Raw genomic sequence first — 26,776 nt, forward strand, 5'->3', positions numbered from 1 at the left:
TAATGAGACTTTGATGAGCTTCAGCAGTGATTTGTGACACTAATCCATTTGTTATCTAGTATTTACATTCCTAAAATGAATTAAAGTGGATCTAAAATAGCCTAGTTATATTTCAGATTGAATAATTTGATTGATATTTGGATTAAATCTATCCTAAAGCAATTATCACTAAACTGCCAGATAACAGAAAAAAACAACATTAGCGATTATCCAGAAAAAGCAGAATATTTACCTAATTAAAATATATTATTGTATAATTCTAATAATTTTGTAAAATATTTTATTAATAATTTAATAAAATAAAACTTAAAACAAAAAATAATATATTTCCCTTAATAGCTATATTTTATTAGATATAATAATTATTATTATTATTACATTATATTTTAATGATATTTATATTCCAAATTATATGACATAGCATACACCGACATGTATTTATATAAATATTATAAAAAGTATTAGATATTCATTTAACATAATTTGCAATAAATTTCGACATTGAACAAATTATTAAAACATTTTTTGGTGTCCCGTGTGTCACCCGTCAGCCAATCGTCGTCCGCGTGACGTCCCACAGTTCCTCCCGTTTAGTGCCTGGATCACAAACTTCCAGCTTCATGTCCATCATCACCAACATCACCGCGCGCTCCAACTCATTCAAAGTTACGGAGTGTGCCGCGTGAATAAGAGCTGCATGTGTACAGCTGTTCATTACAATGGCGTGGGACAAAATAGCGCTCTTCTTTTTACAACTTTCATGGACAGTTCAGCATATCACAGCCATTCACAGACATGACATCTATCCACATGGGATGTTATACGGCGATGTAACTCTGCAAGAAGGGGACGATGAGACTTCTGAAGTGACCATGCTCACCAAACCCATGTTCTTCTATGATACGTCCTTCACTAACTTATACGTGAGTACATAAACGTCTGATAATGTTTTATCTATCTATCTATCTATCTATCTATCTATCTATCTATCTATCTATCTGTCTGTCTGTCTGTCTGTCTGTCTGTCTGTCTGTCTGTCTGTCTGTCTGTCTGTCTGTCTGTCTGTCTGTCTGTCTGTCTGTCTATCTATCTAACATGTGTGTATGTATATATATATATTTTTTTTATATTTATATAATTAAATTAAAAGACACTTTGTATGTGTGTGTGTGTGTGTGTGTGTGTGTGTGTGTGTGTGTGTGTGTGTGTGTGTGTATATATATATATATATATATATATATATATATATATATATATATATATATAAACACAGTATATTACAACCGATCAGACTTTATTTTAAAATTGATTTCTGAAAATTCATTGTTTTGTTAATTACCAAGTTTTGTTTTGTTTAATTAAAAGCCAAATCTAAGTTTTCCAAAAATTTAAAAACATTTATATTGTAAATTAAAAAGCATTTCTTGTTCGTTTTGTGATAAGCATGTCCCTATGGGAATATGAATAAACTAAAAATGTTTGCCTTATTATGTTATGTAAAATTTGTATTAAATGCCTGTATAACTTGTGTCAATAATCTCTGTAATTCCTTTATTTATTTTTATTTAGTTATTTTTTTTGTTATTAATTACAGTTTTTCTCAGTCGCTTTGGTACATTTCTCTAATCATTCTTGAGATTTGCAAAACAGTAAGTGCATTTCTCAAAACAACTCGTACAAATATCAAAACACAATGGATGACCTGCAAAAGCCAGTCTCTTGCTCAAAATCCTTAGTTCATCTCTCAAAAATAAATATCTGTGTCAATGAACATGTCAGTGCCATCAGAATGACAAGTCCTTGTGTCATAGTTTACGGATAAGACAGTCAAATTGCTTAGTCATGTTGTCAATTTAACAGTGGAGGGATGTTCTGATGTAAACTACTGTATTGAACAGTATGCCATATGCTTATGTATGCCATATATCCATTTCAAAACTACACATTTACACATTACTGTTTGTGGGATGTTGATTGAAAGAGACTGGATAGAATTCCCAGTTACACTTTTACTAGTGGTCTGACCAAAAAAATAAAAAAATAAAAAATACTTTTACAATGCCATTGTGATATAGAAAAGGAAATATGGGAACAAAGATGAAAATAATTCCATTTTCAGAATTTGTAACTCTTGTGTTGTCCTTTGTCTATACAGTATAAGCTTTCCTACTGAAGATTCATGAGATGAACCTTTGAGCTATTTCAGAGAAAGGGTTTATCATTGGTTTATCATCTACATTCTCTTCATTAGTAAAGATTCACTTGCACAATTCATGCCAAATTGACAAAACATCTAATAATAGTGTGTAAAAATACAAATAAAAAGTGTGCTTGGCAGTTTATGACAACTAGATTAACCATTTTGCATTTAATGACTTATACGATGAACTAAAGACTAGATGTTTTGGGGGGTAAGACTATTGCACAGAAAACTGTATAATACATTTTGAGCAACATGACATTAGCAACTGATAATATAGGAGACCACAGATAAATGTGCGTAATCAATTGCATGAATGTACAATAGCAATCGCAACTTGTTCAAAAGAATGAGAAACTGGTTTTATGATGTGTATTAATGACTAGATGATGTGGAGGTTGTACAAGTAGTTTTGAAAATTTCATTTCTGTTTTGAAAAATGCACCAAAGTGACTGAGAAAAACTGTAAATTCAGAGTGGTCAATGCAATGAGCTTATTGCTGTAAATTGTAAATCTGATTTTATTCTAAAATAAAATATTAGAATATGATCATTATAAATGTCTCTCTTCTATTTTGTGTCTCGTTCCAGGTGGCCACCAATGGAATCATCTCAACTCAGGATCTTCCCATGGAGAAGCAGTATGTAGATGACGGCTTCCCCACTGACTTCCCCGTCATCGCCCCCTTCCTGGCTGACATTGACACCAGCAACGGAAAAGGATCCATCTTCTATCGGCAGACAGAGTCTCCTACTGTGCTGAAGCGGGTGGAAGCGGATGTCAAGAGAGGCTTTCCAGATGCCACGTTCACCCCAACTCATGCCTTTATCGCCACCTGGGAGAATGTGTCCGCTTACGAGGAGGTCACCCGCAGATCTAGCCCATCCAATCGGGTAAGAGAACTGCTAATAGTGCTACTAAATCTGACCCTGATGGTCTGACTTTACCCAAGCTCCTTTTAGGCCAGGGTTATCAAAGCTGGTCTACTGTTTTCTGTCCTAATCTCAGACCCAGAGGGTGTCTGAACATACAATGGCATCTCCCACTTACCTGCTAATCTATCCCCGAGTTTAATTTAACCTACAATTCACAGGAACAATTGGTGTGTCTGAATTGCTCCTAACTGTCCCTGTCACCACCGCGATTAGATCTTCTTCTTAACACCTCACATACTACAGAAATGCTTGGGAAGGTTTTAGGTGATTAAACCACAGTGTTTCTCAGTGGTCTGATGGGCTTCTTAAATTCAATATAGCCTAGTATTTTCATTCAGTGTTGTCAAGTCAATCTTTATTACTATCAAATTTTACACTGGACATTAAGCACATTACCTGAATGGTTAATTGAACAAAGTCAATCAAAATGCCCTAAAATCAAACATTTATTTCTAATTATATTATCTTTTAATATAATACAATATTGTAATATAATAAAGACTATATTTTATAATTCAATAACATATAATAAATTTTTTAGTGCTATGGTTTATAATTATACACAATTGGAGGTTGCATTTTATATGCATTAAGCATTGATTGGTTGGAGTGCATAAAAGTGCACTAGTGCATGTAAGAGTTTTCTTTTCTTCAAGCGTTTTTGTCTAAAAAAAGAGATGAAAACATTCTTTTATATATTGTTATTGATATAAAATACAGTGCGTCCATCAAACCAAGACATTTTGACCCAAATTAATTTGTTACTTAGAAGCTAAACAAATGGTAGATCAGTTGAGACTTATTAAAGAGATACTCTACCCCAAAATGAAAATTTAGTCATTAATCACTTACTGCCATGACGTTCCAAACCCATAAAAGCTTTGTTCGTCTTCAGAACACAATTTAAGATATTTTGGATGAAAACCGGGAGGCTTGAGACTGTCAAGTATCTTACACTGTCAAGGTCCAGAAAGGTATGAAAGATGTCGTCAGAGTAGTTTATCTGCCATCAGATGACTTTATTCAACAATTAATTTGTCAACAGTCTCCTCTGTGTCTCTCCACATCACTGTATGCTGCGTATGCTCTTCTGTGTCAGCCGCACCACAAGGATGTGCGTTTTCTTTCAAATCAAAGCATAAATTCCCATAGAAACAGTGCATCCTTGTGGCAACGATGGACTATTCTGACGACATCTTTCATACTTTTCGGTAACACTTTAGAATAAGGTTCCATTAGTTAATGTTAGTTAATGTATTAATTAACATGAACAAACAATGAACAATACATTTATTACTGTATTTATTCATCTTCGTTAATGTTAGTTAATGAAAATACAGTTATTCATTGTTAGTTCATGGTAATTCACAGTGCATTAAATAATGTTAACAAGCACAACTTTTGATTTAAATAATGCATTAGTAAATGTTGAAACTAACATGAACTAAGATTTATAAATGCTGTAGAAGGATTGTTGTTGCTTAGTTCATGTTAACGAAAGTAGTTAACTAACATTAACTAATGGAACCTTATTCTAAAGTGTTTACCTACTTTTCTGTACCTTGACAGTGTAAGTTACTTGGCAGTCTATGAGACAGTCTCAAGCCTCTCAGTTTTCATCCAGAATATCTTCAGTTGTGTTCCGAAGATGAACGCAGCTTTTAAGGGTTGGGAATGACATGAGGGTAAGCGATTAATGAAGCCACTGTTATGAGGTATATCATCACAGTCAAAGCTAAAATTGGCACAAAGCAGATACTAAATACTAGTATGGTATTTAGGCTGTTAAAAAATAGATATAATATTCCACATTTAGATGCCTAATACTTGTTTGAAGAAAGCATATCGTTGAGTTGATATTCTATGTTTACACTTAGTCTCTCCGCTGAGAGTTTGCTGAAGCTCGGTCAGGGGGTCAAAATGATGGAAATCTCTGGATGATATCTTATGTTAGCCTTTGGGATGTAAACCGCTTTATCTAATCTTGTGTCCCCTTCAGTCCCCAGATGTCTGTTTGTCTGCAGGCTTTGAAGGTGATAATCCATGAATGGAAGACACATAGTACCAATTCAGTTTTCAGTATTCAGTAGCTTTCTGAGTATTCAGAAAAACAAAATAATTTGTCTGTTAGGCATGGATGCATTAAATTGATTTTTTTAAAAAGTTACAGTAAAGATATGTATAATGTTACAAATTATTTATATTTAAACATAACAATTCTGTTCTTTCTGAAGAATCCTGAAAGAAAATTATATAACCGTTTTCACAAAATATTAAGTAGCAAAAAGCAGTTTTCAACACTGATAGTAATATGAACTATTTTTAATAATTGAGCACCTTTTTACAATGATTTCTGAAGGATTATGTGACACTGAACACTGAAGTAAAGGCTGCAGAAAATGAAGCTTTTACTACATTTTTTATCTAATAAATGCAGGCTTATGAGCATATGACAATTCTTTCAAAAGCATAAAAAAATATTTATTGTTCTAAACTTTCAACCGGTAGTTTACATAAAATATACATTTATCAAACGTTATGAAGAAAGAAAATACTGTAATATTGTTGTGATGATGATGATGCTTACTTTAATAGCACTGATGTAGTACCATCTCAAGTACATAAACCTCTTCATTGTGGGTTCCTAATTTTTCTTTTGGCACTATAACATCTTTAAACAATCTTGTTTATGGGTGTATTTCTGTACTGCTTCGAGGCAGTGTGGTCCTGCAATTAGGAGTTTGAAGCTGAAGGCAGCAGGGTTGGGTGGGGGGATCCGGGAGAGATGCATGCTGGGGAATGAGGCAGCCCGAGGCTCTCTGAAAGCCAGATGCAGCATTGTCTCTCTTGTATTGGGGGGTTGTTTTGTGGAGGTGATGGCTCCAGTCGGGGACAGCTTGGATTACTAAACAGAGGAGAGGAATTTCACACACATTCTCTGCATGTGTACATGAGAGACTGGAAAGGGGGAAGCCATCTTAATATCCGTGTTGAAATGTCATTCAGATATCTTGCTAGAAAAGTTTACTTAAAGGAATAGTCCACCCAAAAATTTTAATTATGTCATTATTTATTCACCCTCATGTCATGTCCGAACCTGTAAGCACTTCTGTCTTCTGTGGAACACAAGAGAAGATGTTTTGAAGAACGTGAGAAACAAACGGTTTCGGTTCCCATTGACTTCCATTCTATTTTGTCCATGCAATGGTCAATCGAAAGTCAAATTTGGTTCCCAACATACTTTAAAATATCTTATTTTGTGTTCATTTTTGGTTGGTCTATCCCTTTAAGTCAACATGAAATCAAAATAGACCAAATTTGTTAATAATAATAGACATTTATTGTCTTATTGGGAACAGTTCATCATTACTCTGAAAATAATTTTTGTAGAATAATTTCCAATCAAAATGTAATGTAACTTTCCCCATTCTTACAGCAACTGGATCAAGCCTCCTTATTTATATATTAAATATTTTTCAAGTTTTGCAGTTGCAAAAAGGATAGTAGGGCAGTGAACTTTAGCTAGAATCAGTGTTGTAATCGTTTATTAAAACTATGAAATTTTTTTTTATTGAAACAAAGCAGAAATAAAAAAAACAGAGATGGTACTGATGTGGGGAACTCCTTGTAGGAGCACATTCTTTGCACTTTTGCACAAGTTGTTAGAAACATCATATTTGGATTTCTCCGATGTTGTAGTTGGTCCAGGTTTCCAGTACTGATTGATGCACACACAGGAAACAAATCTCTTGGAAACCACTTTGTCCAAAACTAAGGAGAAGGAAGTTCTTAAGTAAGCTTTTTTAGATAGATTTACAGTATATGATGGAATATTTACAGGTGATATGTCTTGAAAGTTTTATTACCTTCTAAAGTGCTGCACAGATTCGGGAGCCCTGAGTAATGCTCTTCTTTCTTCTAGGTAAACACATTCCAAGTGGTGCTTGCATACAACGAGAGGGATACTTATGCGCTCTTCCTATATCCTGAGGATGGCCTGCAGTTTTTTGGGACACGACCCAAAGAATCTTACAATGTCGAAATTGAGCTTCCAGCTCGTGTTGGCTTCACCAGAGGAGAACTGTCCTTCCTCTTCTTTTCTCGGACAGAGGGGCCGTACTACAGCGTCACCAGCAATGAGCAGTCCGTCAAAAACCTTTACCAGTAAGCGTCAGAGGAATTACCTTTTTTAATTTAAAAAAGTTAGAATAAAATAGCCTTTTCTTTCATAAATATTAGAGAACAAATACTCAGAAACAAATTTGTTTTATTATATTATCATTAGATTGTTATTGATTTGTGTTTTGATTTTGAAACAATTTTACAATGTGAAATAACTTTTCTCAACTTTTATATATTTTAAGATGTAATTTATTCCTGTGGTGGCAAAGCTGAATTTTCAGCAGTCATTACTTTTACCTTCAGAAATCATTCTAATATGCTGATTTGATGCTGAAATATACTATGAATATTACAAACAGTTGTGCTGCTTTATATTTTTGTGGAGACCATGTTACATTTATTGTTCAGGATTTTTGAATGAATAGAAAGTTGGAAAAAAATGCATTTATTTAAAAATACAAAATCTTTTGTAACAATGTACATGTCTTTACTGTCACATTCGATCAATTTAATGCATCTTTGCTGAAAAATTTAATTTCTTTAAAAAAAAGAGAAAATCTTGTTTCCCCAAACACTGAAAACAGAACATTTAATTATTATTTGAGATACATTTATTAATTTATATTAAAATATTTTTTATGTTTTATATTCAATTATAATTTTATATATTATATTATATTATAAAAATATGAATGTAAAACATTTCTTTGATCAATTTTAAAATATTTAAATTTTGAATGATTAAAATTTTTATGTTTATAATGTAATATTTTAATTCTCCTCAGAAAAGGAAACATTGGAGAGCCTGGAGTTTGGCTCTTCCACATTGGAAACAGATATTCCTTCCAGAATGTTATTCCTGCACAGCACGAGGCTGTCTTAACCAAAGCTCCCCCAGTCCTGGTTGCTGTGTTCCCTGATGAAGACTACACAGAAACAGATGAGGAGGAGTATGATCCCATTGATCCAGACTTCCAAGATCCCACCACAATGGACTTTCTTGAGCCAGAGAAGGACTCATCCCTACTGGAGCGTCTCAACCAGAAGGTGCCTCTTGGTCAGTCTCCGGCTCAGCCCTCAGTGTCTGGTCCAGGCGAGTTTCCTCCGCCGGATCCCCATAAACTCCCCTCGGAGGACGTGACCCAGCCTCAGCGGCCATTACCAAAGCACGCAATTCTGCAGGTGTACCCGAACCCAGTACAGGATGTCCCACCTCACGCTTCTGGTGGTCAAGTGTTCAGCATTGAGGAGAAAGTGGATTTTGACTCTGGAGGTGAGAGTTAAATGATTGTGATCCGTAACCAACCTTTGCTAAGCACCGCCCTAAAAATTTTACTGACCAATCGTACTTTAACAACTGTTGCCATACGCCATCTCAGTAATATTGTAACTTTTGCTTGTTTCTAATGTTTGTTTGTGTACAGTATGTTTTATGTGTTTAGTGTTGTAATTGTTAATTAATTTAGACAAATTTTTATAAAAAATATTTTCTAAAATTAAGATAAACCTGAAGTAAAACAAAATATAAATATTACATGAAAAATGTTGAAAAAAAAAAAATATAAATATATATATATATATAAATAAAAGCGAAAAATGATAAATGAAAAAATAAAAATAAACAATTACAACATGAACATGAATTAACAATTAAAATAAAATAAATAAAAAATGCAAAAATGCTCATTCAAAATATTAACATAGCAATTATCCAGTAATATATCTGACTAATATTAAAACCACTTTTGTCACATTTTAATAAAACATTATGCTATTTATGTTAATGGAAATTTCCAGTTTTTATCCAGTGAGATTCATTTAGTAAAAATAACTGAGGCAGTGGAGCTTAATATTTTAGTTTCACAAATTTAAATATACTTTAATGTTAGCAAATTGGCTCATAAATTACACCAGCGTAGTTTAAATTACACAGTATTGTACAAAATTAATTTCAAAATTCACCAAAAATGGCCAAAAAAGAAGCTTATCAGTTCAAAACAAAAATCGTCCGTATATGGGCACGCAAGTATCATTTAAGTAGGTCTTTCATTTTTTTAAAGCACGATTACTTTGATTTATATATTAATTGATTCGGTGTTGTGACTTGGACTTCCTATTATTCAGAATAATGATCCATCTAAACAATCCAGAGAGAACTCAAGATTGTGTAGGAGTTTAACCTATGACTTATGACTGGGTTTGACTTTACTAGCCTATTTAAGAGCAATTTGTGTCTCTTTCCGCTCTCTCCTGTAGTGATTCAGTACTCAACCGATAATAAAGAGACATGTGAGCGCTTCCAGCAGCAGTGCAGTCAGAACGCACACTGCACAGACTATTCCACCGGCTTCTGCTGTCACTGCAACTCCGGATTCTACGGAAACGGCCGTCAATGCCTGCCAAACGGTAAGACTGCGGCGGCAATGCTGTAAAAATAATAACACATAACATGACCTTGTTCTGAAACATTTACAGTACATCTCTGGGGATATATTACAAGTGTTTCTCTTTCCAACACAGTATTTTTCAGAGTAAAGATGTATATTTTTGTAATGCAAAGGATAAAATTTGGATTTTTGCACACACTTTTAAGTATGCAAATTCTATACAGTTGTTTCCTGTCAAACTTGGTCTTTTACTGACTGCTCCACTTGCGTGCTGCTGAGTGGCCGCTAGTTGTCTGTAATTGGTGAAAACTTGTGTTGTGTTAATACCCAAGACTTATGCCACAGTCTTTTTATTAAGAGTTGTGGCTGCCACACTAATTTTGTGGGAGGTTTTATGTTGGAAACACTTGATCTTTTGCAAAGCCTGAGCGGATTTCCCTAGTGAATCATCCGCCGGCCCTCATGGGGCAAGGGGAACAGGATCTTTCCAAGACAGTGACATCACATTGGCCTTGTCTGACTGTAATTTACCTGTGAACATCGACTCCATGACTAAGTGTGAACGAAATCTTGAGCCCTGTTACAAAGTGTCACGTCTGGCTTGTGCTGAATGACAGATGTTTGTGTCTGGGAGAACAAATTCAGTGGACAAGCTTCCTCGGATATGCATGTGTACACAGTAGGAGCTTTGTGTGGCCTTTGAGGGAGGTGATGGAGAGGAAAAACTATCCAAAACCACTCTGAAACAGCTGAGTAACTAGAGAAATTGTTGCTTCTGAGAGCACATTGTAAATGAAAAAAAATAGTTCACCTTAAAATGAATGCTTATTGTAACCTCTTAGATTTAGTTCTCGATTCTAGATACTTGCAGAAAAATCATTGTGAGTTTGGTTTTTCGATCTTGTTCTCAGGTGCACCACTTCGGGTGAATGGAAAGGTCAGAGGGACTGTACTGGTGGGGGGCACAGCAGTGCAGCTGGACAGCATCGACCTGCATGCCTACATCGTGGTGGGTGACGGACGAGCGTACACTGCCATCAGTGAGGTCCCAGAGCCGGTGGGTTGGGCCCTCATGCCCGTGGCCCCTGTTGGAGGCCTGTTTGGTTGGCTCTTTGCCCTTGAGTTGCCAAACAGCCGTAATGGCTTCAGTATCACCGGTGAGGCCATCATGTTCTCCTTTTCTACTTCTTTAATAGTGTAGAATGTTTGTTAAACATGGCCTCCTGCTGAGAGATTATAGGCTTAGATGCTTTGTTTTCACTAATAGAGTCCCACAAAGGCTTTGCTAGTCTGATATTCATCGCATCTACTCAACCCCTTCCCATAATTTGAGTCAGGTGCTCCATCATATAATAATATGTTTTCACTTTGCATAAAAAAAGCCTGGTTTTTCTTTTTGAAAAACACCTAAATATTCATCAAGCACTATTATAAGGATCACAGCCCCCATCTGGATCTTGTTTTGTGGTATTTTGTTTGCAGTAAAACACACCTCTTGAGCGACCTTTAAACATATTGAAAATGAACGTTTCTGTTTTTCAGGTGCCGAATTTACTCGCCGTGCCGATGTGACTTTCTATCCCGGTAACCAGCGTCTCAGCATCGTCCAGACAGCTACGGGTTTGGATAACCAGAACCACCTCAATGTGGACACTCATTTACAGGGCAGCGTTCCCTTCATCCCTCCTGGTGCAACAGTGCAGATAGAGCCGTTTAAGGACACCTACCATTATTACCCTTCATGTAAGTTCTGGAGGAAGAAATTGGGGAATAAAAATATCTGTCCATCTTTATTTCTTGGTGTGCATAAGAGACTTCTTTCAAAAACATATCCACCCCAAACTTCTAAATTGTATAAGAGGTTGTGTTTGAGAATGGCTAAGCTATTAAAAAAAAGAAAAAAGGAAAAGACAATGTGAGCTAAAAAAATCTCCCGTCTCCCATTTCCTTTCAGAGGAAGCTGTGTCTGATCTTGATGTACTCTAAATAAAAGTCATTTCTCATTTTGTTCAACATGAGGTTGCTCAACAATCAAATCCTGTGGGATTTTGGGTTTGGAATTAAAGCCCAAAGTTTGTTGTGAATTGCTTTCCTCTAAACCCTTGCCTTTTTCCTGTTCTCAGTGATTACCTCCACATCCGTGCGTGAGTTCACAGTCGTCTCCGCTGAAAACGGAGCGGAGACCCATACTTTCCAGGTCAAACAGAACATCACGTTCAGGGACTGCAATCACGGGCCCCGCAGTGGACTGGAGACGCAGGAACTGAGAATGGAACGTATATTTGTTATGTATGTCAAAGAGGAGCGCATCCTTCGATACGCCATCACCAACAAGATCGGCCCTCTCGGAGGTAGGCTGCCAGCACAGTTACAGGGAATGAATACCCTGCTGAAAACACCTCGATTACCAGTCACTGTTTTGACGTGAATATGCTGATGTCCAGTCAGGTTTAAAATGGAAGTAGCAACAGCATATTGTGTTTTTTCAGAACCTGACTTCAGAACCTAACTATCCACAACTAATTACTATTCCAGGGTGAACTATGTGAAGCAATTAACATGATAACCCAGGATTATGTAAACTCAGGTTTGGAGTTACACTGGCTTAACAGTTTCAAGTGTGGGGAAAGCTTTTCTATTGTTTATTTTGTCCTCTTCTCAGTTTTTGTGGAAAATCTGCATAAAACCTTCCATACTTAAGTCTCCCTGTATATGGCCTCCTGCTCACCCTTCATTTAGACTGACCCTCATTTCTGGCATACTTTTTCTATTAACATGCTGAGTGATGTGGCAATGAGATGTCTGGCTCTCACAAAAGGCCTTACATTGCCATCCCATCATGCGAAATAGGAGGTCTAAGACACCCCCCCCCCCAAACCACCTGCTGCATTCTACCATGGCCCGGCATTAGATTGTAGACCCAGTGGCTGGAGAGAGAGGAGGACTGCACTTAAAATGAGCTATGTCTGTGAAGTGAGCCGGTAGCATTTTATGGGGCTTTGTGTGTGCCGTTTGTAACAAATCCCTTTATCCAGCGACTTCCCTTGAGGAATGAATCAAACGTTTCTTTTTTAACCCCTCGGTTTGTGACCTTGTAAGGCTGTGTATATCCCAAAAAAGGTTTTAGTGGGACGATGGTGCATTACATTGCACTTTGTATGGTCGTATGGTTACTGGGTGGTTCTGTAGATGTTGACTTTAGAATGATAAGTGTGGTAGGGATGAGCATATCACCAGCTGTGTTGTGTCTAGTTTGTGGGCCGAATAAGATCCTAGAGTTGCGCAATCGTCACCCTAAGTATCTATATTTATATATATGCAAGAGTATATTTTCAGAGGTAGGGATATGCATTTGGGTCCGATCGTGCACTCTGAGAGTGTTTACTGTTTGCTGAGCACAATCTACTCCAGATGTTGATATATAACACCTATGAGTGTGATGAAATTCATACTGCTGTTATTATTGTGTTCACTTAGACAAAGTATCCATAATGGGGTGGTGGGTAGAGGAATAGTTGCGGAGTGATGTTGTGGAAACAGAGGGACATCCCTGAATCCCTGTACCCAAGAGAGCCATGCATGGTCTCTGGCTGAGGCTGGAAAACACAGCTGCCACCGTCTGTCCAGTGTGTTCGGCACAACTGACATATGGTAATTAGACTCAGTGCTGACACATCTAAGATATTAGATTAGACTTAGGTGGATTCACACGCTTATATGTGACCATATATCATGTCATTATGGTCTTGCTGACTGTGAATATGAAGAGTATGTAGCTGGATCTCAGTTCTCAGTCATTTCAGACCATCTGTTAGAGTTTCATATGGTTAATGATGTTCCTTTAAGGCAAGGCAGTTCACTTGGTGGCCATCTTGGCAACACCTTAGAAGCAAACACAGCTCTTATCTATTTTTTAAAGTTCTACATTTTATCAGTTCATGCATTTCCAGGGAGTCAAACCTATGACCTTGGCATTGTGCACAGCATGATCTAATGTGTGAGCTACAGGAATGCTTGAAACAATGTATTCACGTATGCTTCTTCAGCTGCAAATCAAACTGTATTTGCCATGCTGGTCAAACTAATTTCTAGCATGAAAAAGCAATATCTCTATTTGACCAGAAAGTTAAGACTTTAATTATGGAAACATTTTATTTTATTATTTTATTTGTATTTTATTTTATTTTATTGAAGAATGATGAGAAATTGCTCAACAACAAGAGCCTGATTTTATAGCTATCAAAATTTTTATTAAGCACAGTGCAGGTTAAGATAAAATATCTTTTACATTCATAAATTATCTCTTAAATTAAATTAAACATTATATACAAGACTGAAGGAAAATATTGAACTTTTCTTAACCATAGGGAACATTTTTAACTTAACTAAAGCATAGGTTTATGCTTTAGCCTACAGGGTTTTTGGTAGCATGGATGGATGTTGGTCTAGAAACATGTCCTACTTGTGTAAATCAAATTATGCATGAGTCTTGGGTTTTTTTCAAATGAATGTGTCGAACAATGATGGTCAGTGTGTTAGGACTTTCAATTGCTTTTCTGTTTCTTCTGGAGCTTTAATGGGTCTGAGCTCTAAAAGCCCCCATCTCACTCTTGTTGTGTGAACTACAGAAGGAGTGTTTCTCTCTCGTTCGTGACAGCAGTTTCCCACCTGGTCCATCCACCCCTTCGTTTTCCTCAAAGTCTGATGTTAACCAGCACTCTGCCCCGCTGGTCTGCCGCTGTCCCTTTAATTAGCACAAAGTTGAAAAGAATCTCTGACCCATTTTGGCAACATTTGTCCTGTAGCTTCTCTCCACTTCTCCCCTCCCCTGTGGAGTCACCTTAAAGGGGACCGTCTTTCTCGTTCTCTCTCACTTCAAACAAAAGTCTTCCTGTCTGCCTTTGATAATTGGCCAAATTGGTCCCTGGGCTGGGATGAGGAAATCAAGCTGTTTAATGTGTGATGAGAAGGCATTGGGTGGGGGTGAAGGAAGTCTGCATGGCCCAAGGGTCCCAACAATGGGTCCCTCATGGTAGGCCGAATGGGTGAGAGTGGACACAGTGAAGTCCTGTTGTCTTGGTCTAAGAGGTTTGGTAATGTCACCTGTAGTTTTAGTAATAGTGTGTGAACCCCCCGAGTTTTAAGACCCATTTAAAGGTGTTGTGTTTTCCAGGTCAAGTACTTTGGCCTCAAAGGTCAAATTTAAAGACCATTTGAAATTGTAAAGGTTTGTTGGGAAGCAACACCTGTGAATGCACGTTTATCACAAAGACTCTCATTATTCAAGGTTTGTAGTTTTATAAGACTCAGAATAGTCATGTTCGTTGCTGATGTCCCAGCATTCGCTCTGGCTGTGAAGGTGGTAGTAGTAAAATTCCCTCAATTTTTATTTAATCATTTTTTTTTTTTTACAAAGCCTTCCCTCAGGATGCTGATTTTGGCTGGAGGTTTTAAAACATCTGCAGTGACTCATTCATCTGTGAGTCACATTTCCAGTGCGTGTTCCCCATTGGTTAGCTGGTGTAGAATCTTGAATAAACAGCAATACAGTCAGTCAGTATTATAAACGGGCACTAATCACTATACACAGAGTTTCAGAAAGTGGATTTTTGCAACGATGCCTTAGAAGAACCATTTTTGGTCCCTCAATAAGGAATAGTTAAGGAATTAAAGCTGCAGTCGGTAACTTTTGACGCTCTAGCGGTTAATAAACAGAACTGCATGCGTCTTGCGGAAGAACATCGTAGCCGGAACTACTTCTCTCTGTTTATGTCTATGAAGAATCACAAAGGTACTGGGTTACTCCACCGCGGTACCCCCGAAGCAATCTAAAATAGTCAGAATATAAACACTTATTATAGGTGCACCCTAGTGATTCAAGACAAGCTAAAAACATGGTTTGGAAAATGGATTCATGGTGTACTCGCTTATTATATACATTTTTCTACATTTTGAACACAAACAAAGTTACGGACCGCAGCTCTGATTGGTTGTTTCTTGCTGGGAGCGGTCTGTAACTGCAAATGGCAATAGGAGCACTGGGAGGAGCCAGAGGAGCTTGATTTTTTTCACAGATTATCTGTCTCATATTCTACTGTCAGGACATAATGACAGGTTTAATAAATATGTAAAAAATATTTTTTTACAAAAGTTCCCTACTGCACCTTTAAGGAATAGTTCACCCTCAGGCCATGCGAGATGGAGATGAGTTTGTTTCGCTTTGCATCTGCTAAATGATTAAATGTAAATGTAAATGTTTCTTTATCATATCAGATTTGGAAAAATTTTGCATTAAATTACTTGCTCAAATATGGATGTTCTGCAGTAAATGGGTGCCGTCAGAATGAGTGTCCAAACAGCTGATAAAAACATCAAAATAATTCAAGTAATCCACCTGACTCCGGTCCATCAATCAACATCTGGTGAAGCAAAAAGCTGCTTATTTGTAATAAACAAATCCATCATTAAGACATTTTAACTTCAAGTCTTCTATCTGTGATATTGCTTTCTACGCTAATTTGTATATCTGGTTATGGTCTTCTCCCATTTTAAATGCTCAACTTCTTTAAAGTTGGGTGGTTCCTTACTGGATTAAGTGTCCGTCTGGATTAAATTTGTTCAGAAAGTGATTCAAACAGTCGTTGTCACTATAGCGGTGCTGTGGACTGTCTTATTCTCACAGGATTAGAACAATAAACACAATTGTAATTGTTAATGTTATAGTCCTTGGTGTGAATGAGCTTTAACTATTAAGCTCTGTTGACCCCCTTTTATGAAAGTGTTTCACTCTGCTTTCTATGGGACTGGTCCAGTTGAGATCCATGGAGATTACATAAGAAGTTATTTGTAGTGACATAAGCTCAGTTTGTTGCATTCCTATTTCTAATTTGGTTGCCTTCACATATTTTCGCAGCTGAAGACCCAGAGCCCGAAGATGTGAATCCATGTTACTCTGGTAATCATGACTGTGACACAACCGCACAGTGTGTGCCAGCCGAGGGACAGCTGTTTTTGTGCCAGTGCGCCACAGGTTACAGAGGAGATGGCCGCTACTGTTATGGTAAGTTATATATATATAAGTTATATGGAAAGCTTTAAATTCAATTCCAGGTTCTTGACACTCTGTTTAATCAGTCCAGGGTCTGGAATACTTCAGAAATAACCCCAAACGTTTGTCTTCCTTCATTAGGGCCATGCATCTGCGTAACATCAACAGTGCAGGTCACTCAGAGGTGGGGTCATCACCACTGTAGTACATTAGGGTAGCCAGATGTTTCCTATCCAATGAGTCAAACGAAAAGTAGAGGAAACCCTCCTTGAATCATTAACGTGCCCAGTGGCTCCCCCCCCCCCCCATCTGCAGTCTTTCATCTTCTTCTTCCCACTGTTACCAAGCCAAACAACAGAAAGACTAAACACTCTTTCGGTGCAATGTGGGAGATCTGTGGGGTTGTGGTGAGTCTGGGGAAGATTTGTAAGCAAAGATTTAAGCTTGTTGGGGAGGCTCAGACCACCTGATATTTCCTCATTTGAAGAACCCTTCCCCTCCGGAAAACTCACTATGTACTCATACAGATGTTCTTTTTTTCTTGAGACCTGGATTCCAAATGATATTTAGCATAGAGACATAATGATGTCTGCTTTGAGATCAGTTTTTTTTTGTCGATTCCAGACCTATCAAACTGTATGCATTTTGCTTAGCAGCTAGGCATTTTGACCTCAATATTCTGGTATGATTTGTCACTCTAAACTACACAAAAGTCTAGTGATGCCTCTCTTCACGTGCAGTATTCAAAACAAGCAACGGAAAAAGATGTGAAGTGTTCAACCAATCAGAGCATTTTTTTTGGAGGTGGGGGTTGCATTTAAATTTAGTTTAATTTTCAGCATTTTATTTCTCTCCTAGTAACCTATAGTTTATAGTTTCAGTACAAAGCAACTCGCACTTGCCACATTAGGCTGCGTGTGAGGCTGACAGAGACGCTGTTTAATGTGTTTGTGATCGGTGAACTCTATTGTAAAATGTCGGAACTTGCGACCATAGTTGCTTTTGGGAAAAACACCCCTGGATGGGAAATTGACTGTTATTGAGTATATCAGCTGCAGCAGTGCATGTTTGCATAATATCAGGAACAAGATGAATGTTTCAAAGTCCTTTCAACAATTTCTAAAATAGTTTTATAATGCTTATTTGCATTAAGTTAACTTTTCTTAGCTGTTGATTACTTGCAAGCTGGAAAGAATATTGAGGAATAATTAACACTAATACGATCAATATTAATTACTATTAATTTTGGTAGTAATTTAGTTTTTATTTTGATGTTACAAATTATCTGCTGCAGCCTAATCGGAAACAGTGCTGAACACAAACAGCAATTTTATCAGAAAAATTCAATTTTTAGATAAAATAATATTTAATAATATTTATTTAAAATAAAAAAATATTTCTAAAAATACCTTTATGATTCATTTTATTTGATTCAATGAATGGTGTATTTTATAATAGGTTGTTTGGAACAAATTGAAACCAATAAAAAAAATAAACAAAATTTGCACATAAAAAATTACATTCTGGAGGAGAAAGCATTATGTGCTCCATATTGCATATTAATATCACAAATAAGATGAATGATTTAAAATAATGCTGACAGTTTCTAAAGAAGAAATTTTCTGTGGATAATATTTCATCATGTCAATAAGCTCATTTGCATAAAGCTAACATCAGGTGTTAAAAACAAAACTATAATATTTTCTCCTTGAAATTGAATAACTTGTTGCTTAGCTGTTTTTTTTTTCTCAATTTTTTCACAAATCTGTGAGAACCGCATAAGGGATGGTTTTTTTATGAGTAAAAGTTGTAAAGAATATTGTAAAACAATTCATATTTGAGAAGTGATTCTTTTGAATCATCCGAACAAAGCAATCCAGCAGAATGAATCGGATTTCCCTGTGTGACTCTGAAGGCACTGTCTACGCTTGATTATGTGTGTGTTTTAAGGCATCATGTTCCTATTAGAGGATCATTTTATCGTCACTTTAGAATAGATAATAAGGGGAAAAAGAGCAGAGAAAATTCGAGAGAGAGAGAGAGAGAGAGGGATCGTGGGTTCCTTACCCTCTCTGTAATTAACAGTGATCAAAACCAGGTCTCCTGCTGACCATCTTTTAACCCACCCAGAGCCTCAGGCCTGTTCCCACGCACTCCAACAGGGACGAAATCCCTTGCTATATTTCCATCTCATCACAAATGGCAGGATCTCAAGGCATGCCTTTTCTCTGCAGCACCTGACTGACATGTTTGACACACACCAAAATAATGAATCTTGTAGTGTTATTGGTATAAGAGTAGAGGGTTACAGGTTGTAATTGAGCAGATATTCTCTCTCTTTAGATGTGGATGAGTGTGCAGAAGGTCTGAGCTCCTGTGGTGCTCATTCTTACTGTGTGAACCTGCCTGGGAGCCATCGCTGCCAGTGCGAGAGCGGATTCCAGTTTGGATTTGATGGCCGGACATGTCAGGGTAAGAAACATCTTCATTTCCTGTGACTCTACCAAACTTGTGTTTTCCACATTGGACATTCTTATTAATCATTCAAAAACAAATGCATATTTAATGCTTTCCAGGAATTATGTTATATTAATGTTACAAATGTTTTCAAATAAATTCAGTTCTTTTGAACTTTCTATTAATCAATGCATCACGGTGCCCATAAAAAAAATTAAGCAGCCCAACTGTGTTCAACATTGAAAATAATAAGAAATGTTTCTCGAGAACCAAAAAGACTGGAGTAATAGCTGCAGTAATTTATTCACAGAAATTACATTTTTAAATATATTTATATAAAAAAGAATGCAGCCTTGGATGAGCAAACTGAACCAAAAACTGGATGCTGCTAGGCATCTTACGGGAAAGGAGGGTGTTTTGAAACAATGACCCAATGTCCCGCTCAGAGAATGTGCGTAGGAGACACGCAGCTGAAGAACACACAGGGGTCAGAGGACAGTTAACTCTTCTCCTTCCTGTTCAGTGCACTCTGGTCTTTGAGGAGATAGAGGGAGTTTGGAGCCATTTGGGCAACAGCTAGTATGACTCTAACATCCTGAGAAAGCGGTTAATGCGGTGCTTGTTGAGTTACAGAGTAAGCGTTGTGTTCTGTGGTATGTACAGATGTGGACGAGTGTCGTGACCAGCCGTGCCACACCCAGGCCTCGTGCTCAAACAGTCCGGGATCTTTCCAGTGCCAGTGCCAACTGGGACACCATGGAGATGGTTTTCTGTGCCACCCTCAAAATGGTAGTCGCTTGCAGATTTGGATTTGAACATTCTTTTATTCAAATAAAGTCCCAAATTCTATAATATCTGGTTCATTTGCATACAAGGTCATCCCAAGACTCAGTGTGAGCAGCACAGAGACAGTCTTCAGAGTGGAAATGGTGGTGTTCCTCTGGTAGGAGCCTTCATCCCTCAGTGTGATGAGGAGGGTCAGTACAGGCCGCAGCAGTGCCACGGCTCCACAGGTCACTGCTGGTGTGTGGACAGCAGGGGACAGGAGAGACCGGGGACCCGAACTCCACCTGGAACCCCAGGAATAAATTGTGACGAGCTTGGTAAGACAGCTGCACATGTGGTGTTTCCAGTTTCATACTAAGTTTCCAGTATGAAACCATTTTTTACTCCTAAATAAAACCAAAACCCTAACCCTAACCCAAAACACAGCTAATCCAATATATACATCTATGTGGAGTGGGATTTTGGTCTAATGTGGATGGTGCAAACTTACAAATTGGTATTGGCGAACAATGAAACTGCTAATAAAATCCCATAGACTTACCTTACAGCCATATATACAGACCGGAAAACCACAGTAGAACACCATTTTAGCACCAACTTTCGCATAGGCTACAAGTCTAAACATGTTTGACATACTCACCATGCTGTTGTTTATCAATTATAGGCTTTCTAATTCGCTTAGTAGTTTCACATCATGTGTAAGTAATCACTCTAATTTGTAGCAGAGCATAGAGTCCAGTCTGCCCTGTGTTTATCCAGATTACAGAGCAGGAGGAAAATATGAGCAGCAAGTTTAGTCCATTTCAACACCGCCAGTGAATGTGTCCTCTTCTCACCATAGTTAGAAATGCCTCCCATTTCATCTCACTGTTTTGTAGCCAAAAATGACATGCCGGAATAGTCATTGGCAATTTTCATTGTTCACTTGATTTATCTCTTATTTGTCATGGATAAATATCCCCATATTGTGCCGTAATATGATCCTGGTGACACCCAGTTCCTCCAGCCCAGCGTCCAGAGACTGTCTGTGAGCGCTGGAGAGCCAGTCTGCTGCAGCAATATGGAGGTCAGCCGGAATCCCACCATTATCTACCTCAGTGTGACTCTCCTGGGGAGTTCAACCCAGTTCAGTGCTACGGAGACAGCAGCTACTGTTGGTGTGTGGACCAAAACGGGCGGGAAGTACCAGGAACCCGCTCACACGATGCTGTGAAACCTGCCTGTGAGTGTCGCTCACTGTGAAACCCAGAGCTTCCTCATGAAAAAACCCTGTTTACATGGTTTAACGCTTGCACATCTACATTCTCATGTTCACATTTAAAATAAGGGCCAACAAAATCATTTGTATTGCCAAGCTAAAATGACCTGCCAACTTTTAGGTATACCTACTGTGGCCCCTCCCACCATGCACCCTCTGCCACGCCCAGACGTGACCCCGCCTCCATCAGGCACGTCCTTGCTCTATGCCCAGGGCCAACAGATTGGGGTTTTGCCTCTCAATGGCACACAGATGGACAAGCAGAGATCTTCAGTGCTGCTTGCTCTACATGTGAGACTTGCACACTATTGATTGAAATACTGATCGAAAAGTCTGTGGCTTTGAGAAAAGTATACTAATTCTCTCCTGTTAACTCTTTCAGGGCTCTATAGTGGTTGGCATTGATTATGACTGCAGAGAAAGGAAAGTTTATTGGACGGATCTGGCTGCACGGACAATCAATCGAGCCAGTCTGGAGCCAGGATCAGAACCTGAGATTATCATCAACACAGGTATGTTTATTTTGAATTATTATTCAAATCTGTTTAATATATTATATAATACAATATAATATAGAATAATGTAATATTCTTTTACAGCTCTGATGAGTCCAGAAGGTCTTGCTTTAGATGCCGCCCACAGGAGACTGTTTTGGGTGGACAGCACATCCGATAAGATCGAAACAGCGAACTTTGATGGAAGTGGCAGGCGTGTTCTGTTTGACACAGACTTAGTAAATCCCAGAGCCATCATTGTGGACTCTCGTACAGGGTATGTGCTTCAGATTGCTTAAAGATATCAAATATATATATGCTATCTTGCATATTATTTTTGTAGCTTATCATATTTATTTAGATTTTAAAAATACATTCTTAATAAATATTAATATATGTAAATATAAAATAAAAACAATGTAATAATACACTCACACACACATAACCCAAGCTGTTTTAATTCTATGTATTTTGCCAAGAGGTCAATTTGTGATGTTTATAACCTGTACATATACTGTATAATTCTATTTTATTATTTATTTTAATCAAAACATTAACTGAAATATTTTTATTTAATAAACAGAAACTCTAGAGCATAATATCATACCCTGTTGCCCATATTCATTGCAAGGTCTGAAGTAATGTTGCATGCTTAAATCTAATGCATCTTAATTTCTCAAAGAGATGCCACCAATTCTTCATTCAATGCATTTAATATTATAAAAAAAAAAAAAAAAATATATATATATATATATATATATATATATAATTTTTTTTTTTTTTTACATTCTGTATTTTTATTTTGAGCATATTGGATCACTCATCATTAAAACCATTAAAAAGGGCATCACTGCTTAGTTGATCCTATAAGTGGCTGCTTTAATGAACCCTCATTTCCCCTCCATCATCAGCTTCCCATGCTTCCTTTACATGAGTGTTTCAAAACAAAGCTGTTATCTGCTTTGTGAAGGGTGTGATTGAGAGGTAGCGAGAGAACAGTGTAAAGCATGCAGACCAGCGAGAGAGTGAGAAGGTCAGAATGTGTATGGGAGGCAGAGAAAATAAGAGGGCAAGGCTACAGATTTGCCAAGAAGTTAGCGTTGCTTCAGTGTCTGGTATGGCTCTCCGGTCTCCAGGGAACGTGTGGGCCAGCAACTCCTCAAACACAGCATCTGCAACATCTGGAGTCACTGAACTAGGGTGGAGGACAGGAGATATAACGTAAACCACACAGGCCATGAGAATAGCTGCTAAATGTTTGTTGGTGCTGTGATTTGGGCTATGTTGCTAGTTTGTTCATACGGTCGGTCACGCATTAATCCATGCATGAGGTGATGGTTCTGATTAACAGGCCATATGGGTTGAAATCTGATGCATTTGTCAAGAATTTTATGAAACAAATGTTTAATTACACAAGGAGTTGTGTAAAACTGCATTGTCACCTGATTTTCTGCTCAACTGAGTTGGTCTTATAAATTGATTTAACTTCAAATAGCCTGAAATTGTGATTTTGTGCTTCTAAATCCTCAGGGAGAGACCAAAGTAACATACTTTGTGGTTATATCTCTATTTTTTTGTCTAATGAGTGATTCAGCTTAGCCATCGTGCAGGCTTGTTATATTTACCATTTCCTGAGGGACTGAGATTCTCTCATAAGCCTTTCTTTAAAACATTTTGTTTAAATGAATGCTAAATAGAGCAGAGCGGTTTTATATGTTTCTAGATTCAGGAAAACATGTATTTCAGCACTTGCATTAAATTAAACTGTGTGCCATCTTTCCACCCATCTCAAAAGCCTTTTATTTCAATGTAATGCATCAAATGCAAACTTGGATGGTCAGAAAATTTGAAAGAAGCTGCTTATTCTCATTAAGGCTGCATTTATGTGATGATTACTACAGTAAAAACAATATTGTAAAATATTATTACAATTTAACTTTTCTCTGAATATATTTATTTGAATATTCTTATAATGGCAAAGCTAAATTTTCATTTTGCATAATGTATAATTACTTTTTTATAATTATATTTTAAATGTATCAAATTTTTTATTATAATTGTAAAATTAAAATACAATTACACTCATAAAATTATATTTATATATTTTATGTATTTTGTTTTACAGTTTTATAAAAATTATTACATTTATAAAATTATATTTTTGAATTATATTTATATATTTTATAATATTTATATGGAAAAAAATACATTCGGAATAAAGAATAATAATAATAAAGTCTATTTTATATAATTTTGAAATTGTTTATATAATAAAAATTTCTTTTTTTTTCATCTGATCTTTACACAGAACACTCTACTGGACTGACTGGAACCGAGAAGCTCCTAAAATCGAACGCTCCTCTGTGGATGGACAAAACCGAAGAATCCTGGTACAGGATGGCATCGGACTGCCCAATGCTTTGACCTACGACTCCAGCACACGCCAGATCTGCTGGGCCGATGCAGGTGTGCTTCGCTCAAAACTCAACACTATAAACTACCAGTTTACAAACTTACCATTTACAATATAGGCTAGTTGTTGCATATGTTGCAACTTATTCTGACCATGTATATCTGAATGAGATAATACCAAAATATCAGACAGGCACTGAAAAAGCTTATTAATAACCTCTTTTTTTTGGTATTTGACAGGAACCAAGCGCCTTGAGTGTATATCCCCTAATGGGACAGGGAGACGTGTGGTCCACAGTGACCTAAGCTACCCCTTCAGCATGGTCGCCTTCGCCAATCACTACTACTACACAGACTGGAGGAGGTAAAGAAGCACAGCACAAGCATGTGCAACAATATGACCACCAGAATCTGAATCAGAAATAGTTCTATTCATTAATGTCCCTATTTTACATTTTTATTTTACAAGTCCTTCATGCTTGTTTCACTCCAATTTCTGTATCACACTGCACCTTGCGCTCTATTCACTTCCATTCATACTAAGAATACAGAAGCAGAGTAGATCATGTCATATTTTATATTTATAAAAGTTACTGTTATTTGTTATGAACAACTTTATTAAGAAACAAAAGCTCTGGAGCTTACTCTTATTTCTTGTGCGGTCCAGTTAAAGTTGAATATGACTAACATTATCAATTAAATTGTTAATGAAAAATTACTAATCTCATTTTCTTCTGTGGTGTTTCAGAGATGGGGTCATCTCCCTCAGTCGAGATAACCTGTCAACAGATGAGCACTTACCGGATCACAGGTCTCATTTGTATGGTATTACAGTCGCCCCTCCACACTGTTTATAAGGTACTTATACACTGTTTATACTGTACTATAAGGTACTGGTAATGTATGCAATTTTAGTCTAATACATTTTAAATGCATATATGTGACCCTGGACCACAAAACCCAGAAATTTAGATTTTTACATCATGTATAATAAGCTAATATTAATAAGCTTTCCATTGATGTATGCATGGATTATTAGGATCTGACAATATTCGGTAGAGATACAACTATTTAAAAATCTGGAATCTGAGGGTGCAAAAAAAATACGGAGAAAATCGCCTTTAAAGATATCCAAATGAAGTTCTTAGCAATGCATATTACTAATAAAAAATTAAGTTTATATATATTTATGGTAAGAAAATTAGAAAATATCTTCATGAAACATGATCTTTACTTAATATCTTAATGATTTTTGGTATAAAAGAAAAATTAATAATTTTTACCCATACAATGTATTTTTGGTTATTGCTTTAAATATACCCCAGTGACTTAACACTGGTATTGTGGTCCAGGGTCACACACACACACACACACACACACATATATTGATTTATTAATCAAAAGTTTGGGGTGAGTAAGATTTTTTTAATTATTTTATTCAAATAAATTAAAATTTTAAAATATATTAAAATAGGTTTATTTGAAGTAGAAGTATTTGAAATTGTAATAATATTTTCTAGTATTACTGTTTTTACTGTATTTTTGGTCAGATATATGCAGCCTTGGTGAGCATAAGAGATTTCTTTCAAAAACATACAAATCTTACCAACCCAAAACTTTTGAATGGTATGAGACCAATGAACTTCTCCTAATGTAGTTTAGTGAAATATATAATTATTTATGATTTAAAGATATAGCCTGAAACAGATTTTTCTAAAGTCTCTGTATTTGTCCACATACTCCTAAAAGCACATTACGTTTACAATGTAGCAAACTGTGGATGATCTCTTCTTCAGCAAATAACAGGATGATAACATTTCAGACCTGAGCTGTCAGCTTCAGGCACTTAAGAGAAAAGTACAAGGCACCTGCTGCCAAATCACTGTAGTTTAAACAGTGGCGATGAAACACTGGAGTCACGCTGTTACTTCAAAGCATGTCGGTTCTTTAGAAAACAGTCAAACACGATCGAAGTAGGTGTTTGTATATCTGTACCAGCATATGAAGCAGGCAATTTCCCCAGTTGAAAATGAAATGTTGTCGTGTTTGCCACAACATTGCTTTCTAAGGATTTCTGACGAATTGTATTATAGGGAGATGATAATGACAGAGCCAGCATTATATGGTGCTATTTTGGGCAAGAGTTTGCAGAGCTTGTGCTGTGGGAATCACGACGGACACGTGGACTCCGAAGAGAGCTGATCGCAGGAACCAGCAAAGTCTCGCCGAACGTCAATGTCAATGCTAAAGTGCAAATTTACAAACATGAAAGCGTGAATATTTTCTCAAAATAGTTTTGTAAATTTGTTTTATACCTCATTTCTTTCTACTGTAATTTTGTATGTGACTTTTTGTTAAAAAAACCCCCAACAAATAAAATAAAAAATAAAATAAAAATACCCTTTTTGTCATTTCAATGTTTTTAAATACACTAAAATAAGTACTTTGGGGGGGGGGGGGGGGGGAGTACTACCCAGAGTGGTCTTTTACCAACTTTTTTTTATCTTTTGTAAGATGTTTAGATATTTATAACAATAAAAGGTGATTAACAAATGTATGCCTGCTTGCATTGTTTCACATTTTCAAATATTTTTGGCTCTGCAGTGATTATTTTCTTAAGAATACAGAATGCACAGTTGGAGGTATAAAGTAGAACAGGTTGAATTTCCTGCTCCA

The 26,776-nt window shown here is 36.8% G+C and overlaps 1 protein-coding gene across 2 annotated transcripts; it reads left to right on the forward strand.

The window, feature by feature from the left end:
• Positions 1–612: 612 nt before the first annotated feature.
• Positions 613–26,661, forward strand: LOC127933427 (nidogen-2). 2 transcript variants are annotated; one of them, XM_052530433.1, is made up of 20 exons: positions 613–923; positions 2,792–3,094; positions 7,059–7,300; positions 8,044–8,531; positions 9,515–9,664; positions 10,557–10,802; positions 11,188–11,388; positions 11,769–11,996; positions 16,559–16,705; positions 19,037–19,165; positions 19,814–19,939; positions 20,026–20,253; positions 20,934–21,158; positions 21,316–21,485; positions 21,577–21,706; positions 21,794–21,965; positions 23,997–24,154; positions 24,341–24,464; positions 24,849–24,958; positions 26,194–26,661. In XM_052530433.1, exons 1-19 carry the CDS (start codon positions 720–722, stop codon positions 24,955–24,957), a joined length of 3,780 nt encoding a protein of 1,259 aa, XP_052386393.1. In that variant the 5' UTR covers positions 613–719; the 3' UTR covers position 24,958; positions 26,194–26,661. The 2 variants fall into 2 exon arrangements, with proteins under 2 accessions (XP_052386393.1, XP_052386394.1); XM_052530434.1 differs by having other exon boundaries at positions 20,943–21,158; positions 26,194–26,547.
• The last annotated feature ends 115 nt before the right edge of the window (positions 26,662–26,776 follow it).

The sequence above is a fragment of the Carassius gibelio genome, chromosome A17, assembly GCF_023724105.1.
Source record: "Carassius gibelio isolate Cgi1373 ecotype wild population from Czech Republic chromosome A17, carGib1.2-hapl.c, whole genome shotgun sequence".
NCBI classification, from domain to species: domain Eukaryota; kingdom Metazoa; phylum Chordata; class Actinopteri; order Cypriniformes; family Cyprinidae; genus Carassius; species Carassius gibelio.

Bases quoted from the DNA above. Each gene is read 5' to 3' on its own strand.
- LOC127933427 (XM_052530433.1), top strand. From the start codon at position 720: ATGGCGTGGGACAAAATAGCGCTCTTCTTTTTACAACTTTCATGGACA. The intron at 19,166-19,813 runs GTAAGAAACATC...TGGTATGTACAG, and splicing joins TGATGGCCGGACATGTCAGG to ATGTGGACGAGTGTCGTGAC. The intron at 24,155-24,340 runs GTGTGCTTCGCT...GGTATTTGACAG, and splicing joins GATCTGCTGGGCCGATGCAG to GAACCAAGCGCCTTGAGTGT.